This window comes from Trachurus japonicus, chromosome 9, assembly GCF_045865225.1.
Source record: "Trachurus japonicus isolate A0001 chromosome 9, Traja_1.0".
NCBI classification, from domain to species: Eukaryota; Metazoa; Chordata; class Actinopteri; order Carangiformes; family Carangidae; genus Trachurus; species Trachurus japonicus.
The window spans coordinates 29,965,359-29,973,107 of record NC_140915.1 but is presented as its reverse complement, the minus strand read 5'-3'; the positions used below and the strand labels follow the sequence as shown (position 1 = coordinate 29,973,107).

At 40.9% G+C, this 7,749-nt stretch overlaps 1 protein-coding gene across 1 annotated transcript; it reads left to right on the top strand.

Annotated features, from left to right (window-relative positions):
• The first annotated feature begins 417 nt into the window (after nt 1-417).
• On the top strand, nt 418-7,605 carry LOC146981753 (uncharacterized). The gene is made up of 7 exons (XM_085788194.1): nt 418-904; nt 2,066-2,198; nt 2,941-3,075; nt 4,095-5,053; nt 5,485-5,614; nt 7,034-7,153; nt 7,306-7,605. The coding sequence occupies exons 1-7, from the start codon at nt 418-420 to the stop codon at nt 7,481-7,483; spliced, it is 2,142 nt and encodes a 713-aa protein (XP_085644320.1). The 3' UTR covers nt 7,484-7,605.
• Nucleotides 7,606-7,749: the final 144 nt, after the last annotated feature.

Below are 7,749 nucleotides of genomic sequence, written 5' to 3'. Positions count from 1 at the left end.
TTATAAAATCATAGGCCTATATAGCCACTATAAGTCAGTCAGGACAACAAGACTATAAGTTTGCACCAAGTGCAAACTACTCCAGTTTTAAGGCAGCTCTGCACCTTTCTTCCAATATGTTTAGACTATAGCCCAGTGTTATTTGGTTCTGTAGAGTAGGCCTAGCCTATAAACGAAGCTACGCATGCACACTAACTGAAGCAGTAAGGTGTGACTCATCTCCGCAGCAGACCAATAAGAAGACCCTCTAACCCAACAACATCAACCTCAGACACTAATGACTTTCCTGAACAGAGGCAGGCTCCTTGAAACAGACAGGTGCGGAGCTACATTGATTCTTCATGCATAGGAATCTAAAACCTCAACTCGGTCTTAAACAGGATTGGTTATAGCCTATTACTCCACTTTCACAGTGAGATGCAAAGCAGATTCCTACAAGTTCTTCTCTCCCTGTCATGGCTCCTTTTTTCAAACGCACAAGTTGCCGTCGGAGCAGGTCTCTCCTGTGTCAGATCAAGTCCTGCAGATGCTGATGGTCAGACGCGCATTACTTTCCTGCGGGAGGACCCGGCCGGTCTGCGCTCCTTGTACCTCACCCTGTGGTCCGGAGACATGCGCCTACAAGCATGCGAGGTAAACCGCAGTCCTCTGGCCACTGAGCGTTACCGTACTCTCTGCGACAGAAGCGGCAGTCAGGGTCAAGAAACCACCCGGAGCTTTAACAGCAGTGCACTGTTGGCTCTGGACGCGTCCTGCGCGCCAGTCTCCCACAGTGCGCCAGAGTTCCCCAGGCGCTCAGACAGGGACGGGACAGAGGGAAACGCTCGGAGGAAACGCTCCTTGATCATGCCAGGGACGCTGTGGTGCGGCAGGGGAAGCGAAGCGGCCAGATACGAACAGCTGGGTGAGGAATGAGATGTTAAACTTCTTACTTTCTCCTGTGAGGTATAGGCTTTGGGGAGACATTGGTAACAAATGGGAAATCGCGTTGGAAAGGTTAATGGGTACAAACATCCCTGAATTACTTCCATATGGTAGGCTACATGTATGTGTATTTGTTAAGAGCCATATGAAATGTAGATGCTCTGAAAAAATGCAGTAAACTAATTTGATTTCAAATCTAAAAATGTGGGCTAATCTAAAACTCTGAATCTAAAATCTCTAAATCCATCTTCCTCAAAGCATTACCATCTTTCACTTATAGCTGCAATATTATATTTGTTAGTTGATTTAAGTGGACCTGTCAACAGGATAGTCTTTTTAATTGCAGCACATTGATTCAGGCTATTACCTTGCAGAAGTAGCTTAAAACCATCCTTTACTGTGTTAGAGGTTGGGGTAAAAAAAAGAAAAAAAGAAAAAAATGAGTGTTTGTCTTCAAAGTGATGCATTGGACTAAATATTTTCGGAGTCTGAGCTGACTCAACCACCCCAGGTAGACAACTGTACACACAAGCAATCAGCAGGTATTGTGAGCTAATGTTAGCAAGAACAGATCTGTAAAGTGGATAAGCAGGAAAAAAACAGGAAAACTTGGTCACTGATAACTCATCACATGTTTCAGTTTCTCTGTGTGACTGACTGAACTGAGCTGGGCTAGTGAAGGACTCATTTCTGAAATCAATGCAGTCTCTCACTTGTTTTACTTAATATAGTAGGCCTATGCCTATACCCAAATTACAGTTTACAATAGAAATCTGCTAATACACCTCCTGTGAAAAAAATGCAAATAAAAAGTCATAAGTAAAATGTAAAAGTGAAAATAAAAGTTGTATTCCATAAAATCAACAGAAATGAGAACAAAGATTGACTCACATCATAAGAAAACTAATTAGACAGTATGCCTGGCAATTACATAGTAGTCATGTCATAAAGATGTGTGCCTCAGTAGTTTGTTGTTTTTTTAATTTGAGAGGTGGATTTCTTGCCCATACATCTTTAATTTTCCAATAGGTTAGCTGTCTTTGAAGTGCTTTAAATCAGATATGTCTCTGCTTGCAGCTGTCTTAATACCTAAAATCATTTGATAAATGACTGAAGTCTCATCTTGCTCTCTCTTGCACAGGGATGTTTGAGGACACAGACAGATGCTGCCGTGAGCATGACCACTGCTCGCACATCATCTCTTCTTTCACAGTGAAATACGGAGTCTTCAACTCCAACCTCTACACTGTGTCCCACTGTGACTGTGACCAAAGGTGAGCGTCCTAATGCCCACCCCAGGCATCTAATACTGAGTTGGGACGCTTACGTTTTCCTTGCCTCAAGGGAAACTCCTGCAACTTGTAAATCACACCCGCTCCTGACCCATCCTCATTACACTCTGACTGTCACGGCCGGTCAGATGAGGACAGACCTGCTCCAAGGCTGAATTTATAAATACTGTGGTAGTTGGTGCATTTTATACTTTTTTTATACAAAAAATGAGCTCTTCCTGTGATTATTTTGTCACTACAAAGCAATTTAAGTAGAAGAACCTGGGGCCATACGGCATTGCCATTCATTCAAAAGCAATAAATATATCACTGCAAACATCCCTTCAGGTAAACTGTATGTCAAGACTGAACATGTTGCTTGCTGTTTTTATGATTGCATTCCATTCCTCCTTCACAATCTATTATTTAAACCTGCAGAGACGTCTGCTTTCTTCTCACTTCACATCTAGTGCTGACAGGTGCATGTGTACTACATTTGCCCTCTAACTCTGGTGCTCATCCATAAGGAGCTTACACACATATTAGGAATTCAGCCACAGCTAAAATGTTATCTCCCCTCCTCATAATTTCTTTGGACTGGGCTGAGGGTGTGTAGACAGATCGGTGCGGCATTCATAGATATTTACTGACCATGGATGTGTTTATATTAGCTCATCTGCAGATGCCTTTGTCCAAAATGCAAGAGAGTGACAACACTAAAGCTTCTTTGTCTACCTCGCTGCAGGTTTCGACAGTGTCTTCAGGAAGTGAATGATACCGTGTCCTCTATGGTGGGCTACAGCTTTTTCAACATCCTGCGGGTTCCCTGCTTTGAGCTCAAATACCAGAAGCGATGCACCCAGATGTACTGGTGGGGAATGTAAGAGAAACACTGAATCCACTTTTACTGCATATTGCCACACACGACTATGCAAGACATTGGTTCCGTGGAAAATGCGGGTATATGGTCCAATGGGGAGTAAGAGCAGCAGATGTACCTCTGCAGCTTGTAGAAACACGTCTGATAACCTGCCAAAGCTCATAAAATCATGAAGGGCACTTTGCCAATCCTCTGCTCAGTTTCCACAACAGCTTACTGACAAATAGCCATATAATCGAATCAACCTTTTTTTTTTCTTTTTCTTTTTTTACCATTAATGACATTGGATTAAAAATACTATTTTGATTATAATGTATCTTTTGTGTTTATCTCCTGGGGACAACACTAGTTAAAAGTAGTCTATTTGAAATTACAGATATCCCAAATAGCAATACAGATGCAGCCTACTTCTTTTTAACCCTCATGTTCCGGTCGAATTTGACCGTTTTAAAAGTTTTATCTCTGAAAAATGTAGTTAATGTGATCAGACTGACCTAAGATTCCATGACTTTGTCTACAAAGAGATTCCAACAGACAAAATGAATTACATTTATTTGCATACAACTTTGTGCTTTTTATTCAACTTTTGTACACTCTTGTTGTGCTGGGCAAAAATGACTAGAAATGAATGGGGGAACTACAATTAATGTAAAAAACTGAGCTCAAGTACATCCTCATTTGTCAGATGCATTAGCTCAGATAAATGAGGCATACAGGCCATAAATAACAGATAGAAATTAAAAACCTGTAATGTTCACAAGAACTTAAGTTGATTGAGAAAATTCATGAAACAAATGATGATAATATATGTTTTATGATGAGTCTTAATAGAGCGGTCATTTTTGACCGGGAACACAAAAGTGTTTAACATGAAATGAACACAACATGAGGGATTAATCAAACAAATATGCAGGGAATTTAGTTTATATGATTTGAAAATACAACAAATGTTGAAAAAATGAAAAATAGATTTGTTTTTCTGTGGCCTGTTTTTTAACATCTATGTTTACTCACTACAGGTGCAAAGTAGCCAAACCAGCTCCATATGCCGTCTTCCAAAATCCCCTCCCGTTCAACACCTCTGATGTTACAAGCAAATATAACTCTGGAGGAGGTGGGGAAAAGCAAAATGTGACTGAAAGTCCTGTGATCAGCCCACGCAAGAGGTTTCCCAAAACTGAACATAGATGCGGCCCCAGAGACCCACCTAGAGGAGACACTTTCATCAGCAGTGGGACAAGAAGGAGAGGATGTAAAAGACAACATAAAGTGTCCACAGTTGCACCATCCCGAATTCCTCCAACTCCACGGACACACACCACTACTCCTTCAGCAGTTCGTTTAAATCCTGCTAAAAGTCAGTCAGTGATCTCAACTAAAAAAAAAGTTGGAAAAAAGAATCACGTGAGGAAGGGACTGTTGGCTCACGCCACACAGAAGAGCCACGTTTCATTACAGGAGACCATAAATTCATTTTCACGAACATCATCTACAACACAAAGCACACCACGGTTTACAAAGAGACCCACAGCCATCACAACCAAAACTGCAAAAAGGCACAAAAAAGCAAAGCAGAGTGGCTGTTGTGGATCCAGGATGCCTGTGAGGGGTTTCGGGCCACGTTGTAAGAGTTGTCTGGAGCAAACAACAACATCTCACATGACAACTGTTACAACTGCAACAGCTACAAATGGACTGTTAGTCAGAGTGACAATACCTCAGGCCCCACGGCTCAGAAACACAACAGAAACACCCAGACAAGACACTTCGAGAAGACGCTGGAGCACAGCTACATTTTCTTCACCCATCACGACAAAACTCAAGACAGTGACCTCTCGTCATCAGGACGGCAAACGGCAGAGGGACGCTCATCTGTTAGAGGAAAATAAAGGCCAGGAGTCCATGGGAGATACCATAGCCCAAAGTATAAAGGAGAGCAGAATCTTAAAAGCAAAAAATGCATTACGTAATATAACAGGTGAGTGCATGCAGCTCCCATCATTTCCCTTAGGGCCTTTTGCAGCATAACAGGCTTCTGCTTTCAACACAACCAGGCATATTATGAGTGATTATGATGATACCAAACAAGCAATGAGGTGCACTGATGCCTAAGCCGTCAGTATATCAGCCGAACATATCAAAACTGAATGTTGACCTTCCATTAATCACTCAGTTGAGTTACTTGTCTCACTGGCGATTTGATTGAACCCATCAAAATAAGATGTGTTATTTATTTGTTAAATTGATGATAGACAGGATGAGTAAAATATTAATTTAACCCTATTTATTTTTTAACTCCGTTTAAAAAACAATGGGATGCCCCCTACAGGTGGCAGAGAACGCTCATTTTCACCACTGATGCTACCTTGGGTGATTTACAATTACCTGTGTTTCGTCTTGCGCCTGCAGATAATCGGCTCCTGTGTGAAAGCCTCAAACATCTGGATGAATGTAAATACCAAATCCCTCCTCTGGAGAAGAAATATCATCTGCAGAACACGGAGTCAAAGACCAGCTACCACTGTGATTGCACCAGCCGGTAACACAACAGCATTTTTGCCAATTTTCCCCCTCTATAATTTGTACAGTCAGATACGCAACCGCAGTCTCAAAGATGACAAATATAGTGCTTTTCCTAAATTTACAGTCACTGAAATATGTTTCAGGGGCATGTATTCATTATGGAACTTGATAATTACGTAAGATGTATTTTTCTTCAAATTACTCTATTTCATAGCAAAACTGTCTTTTCAGCTTTGTGACCCTTACTCCATTAGACAGGACCCTACTGTGTCAGGTTAAGTATAAACAAATGAATCTAACAAACTTTTGAAAGGATTGAAAGGATTAGATGGAAATTCTAACTTCACATGTGTGAGACATTTTGCTTTGCACTTTGGTGGGTGTTTTGGTCACGATATCAAGAGATCAGCATAACCCTACTGTCACCCCTGGAAGCAGCTTTGAAATGTAGTTCACTTAGTCAAGAAAATGCAAATGTTGCTCAAAGCTATTTCCCTAACAGACCATTATGACTATATTATGCATTCCTGAGCTACTTTCTTTGTTACACCTGCAGGTTGTAACGAGATGAAGAAACTGGGGCAAGAAGATAAACTGAACTGTAATATGCATATCTGCATATTAAACAAGGCTTTCTAAAATAAATGAAACTGATTGAATGTACCTGTTGCCTAGTTGTACCTTTAGATGACCTACCAATGACCTACATGTCACTTTAAACACTTTGGCAGGTCTTAGCAGGAAAACTGCTGCAAGGGGGATCAATAATGTTAAGAATGGCTGCATTCCACTTCAGCTTACCAGGTGCAGGGTTTTGCCCTTGACCTTTCTTTTTTTCTTTTTTTTTTTACAGCACACATTTTGCCTTGGGTTTAACTAATAGCATGACTCCGTTTTGTTCAACTGTCCCTTTAAACTGTAGCTGTTACAGTGACCAAGCTAAATGGAATTCAGCCATCCATGATTTAATTATTTTCACTCATGGCTTTCTGGCTGCAACATGACAAAATGTCTTCCTTTGAAATGGCCTACAGTGAACGCAGACTCATTGTCACATTGAATGGAGACGGAGCTATCATCTCTGTCATTGTCAGAACAGTCAACATGTAGATAACAGGTTACTTTTTGTCATTAACATTTGGCGGATTTCATTTTATTTGCTGGATGTTAACTCCTACTTCTGTATGTGATGCTCGCACTTAGATTATAGAAGTGCATGTATGGTAAGACTATTCTTCTTCATTCCCATCGACAGTATGCTATAAACAATGAGGAAGGCCTGCCCCCTCAGGCAGCTTTCTCTTTCTTTGTCTGTGGCTCTCTGAGTCACACACTCAAATGCATATCCCATATGCTTTCATCCCTGCCTTGTTTTCCCCCTTTATTTCTGTATGTGATGTTGTAAATAACCTTTGTCTTTTTGTCAATTTTACAGCCTGGCTGCTCAGATCAAAAGGTTCAAGCAACCCAGTGTTCTCCCTACGCTACTGATGGATTTCGTCTCCCCACACTGCTTTAGACTGCCGAGGGAGAAAAAGTGCCACAACAAAAAAAGGTTTAAAGTGGAGATATACTTTTCATGTTTATCTCAGACAACTTTAGGGGGCATGCAGTAGCAGTCTGACGTGTCAACTCACTTTGCTTCCATATAACAGATTATTAGATTGGGCTCTTTTCCTGATATTTTTTGATATGTTTCTTTTCCAGCTGTTCCGGGAGCTTCAGTAAAGCCTTAGACCTACTTCGGGCACTTAAGAAGATAGAGGAAAAAGACACTGCTGGGGTGCGAAATTCAAGCAATGACAGAAAAAGAGGGATTCCTGTTCGCCTTTATAAGCGATGCCTTAGGCTGAAAAGAGAAGCTGATATGGCACAGCTCAGATGATTACAGACTAAGCTGCCATGCGCAGCAACAATGACTTTAACAGCTTTGAAATTCATGCAGCATTTTCTGTTTCTGTCTGATGGTTTAAAATGGCAGTGCAATGAAAATACTCAGGGACTCAAGCCCTTGAATCCAGTAATATTTTTGTGAGTAAGCCATGGATGTGAATTTAATGTATTTATAAAGAACTGTAAAACAAAACTGAAAATCATCCATTTGTCCAGTTGTGCTTAGAAAATGTAATACCGGTATACTCATTTGTTTTG

Excerpts from the sequence above, each read along its gene's own strand:
- LOC146981753 (XM_085788194.1), top strand. The coding sequence starts at position 418 with ATGCAAAGCAGATTCCTACAAGTTCTTCTCTCCCTGTCATGGCTCCTT. Across the intron at positions 2,199-2,940 it reads CACTGTGACTGTGACCAAAG|GTTTCGACAGTGTCTTCAGG; the intron begins GTGAGCGTCCTA and ends ACCTCGCTGCAG. Across the intron at positions 3,076-4,094 it reads CAGATGTACTGGTGGGGAAT|GTGCAAAGTAGCCAAACCAG; the intron begins GTAAGAGAAACA and ends TACTCACTACAG.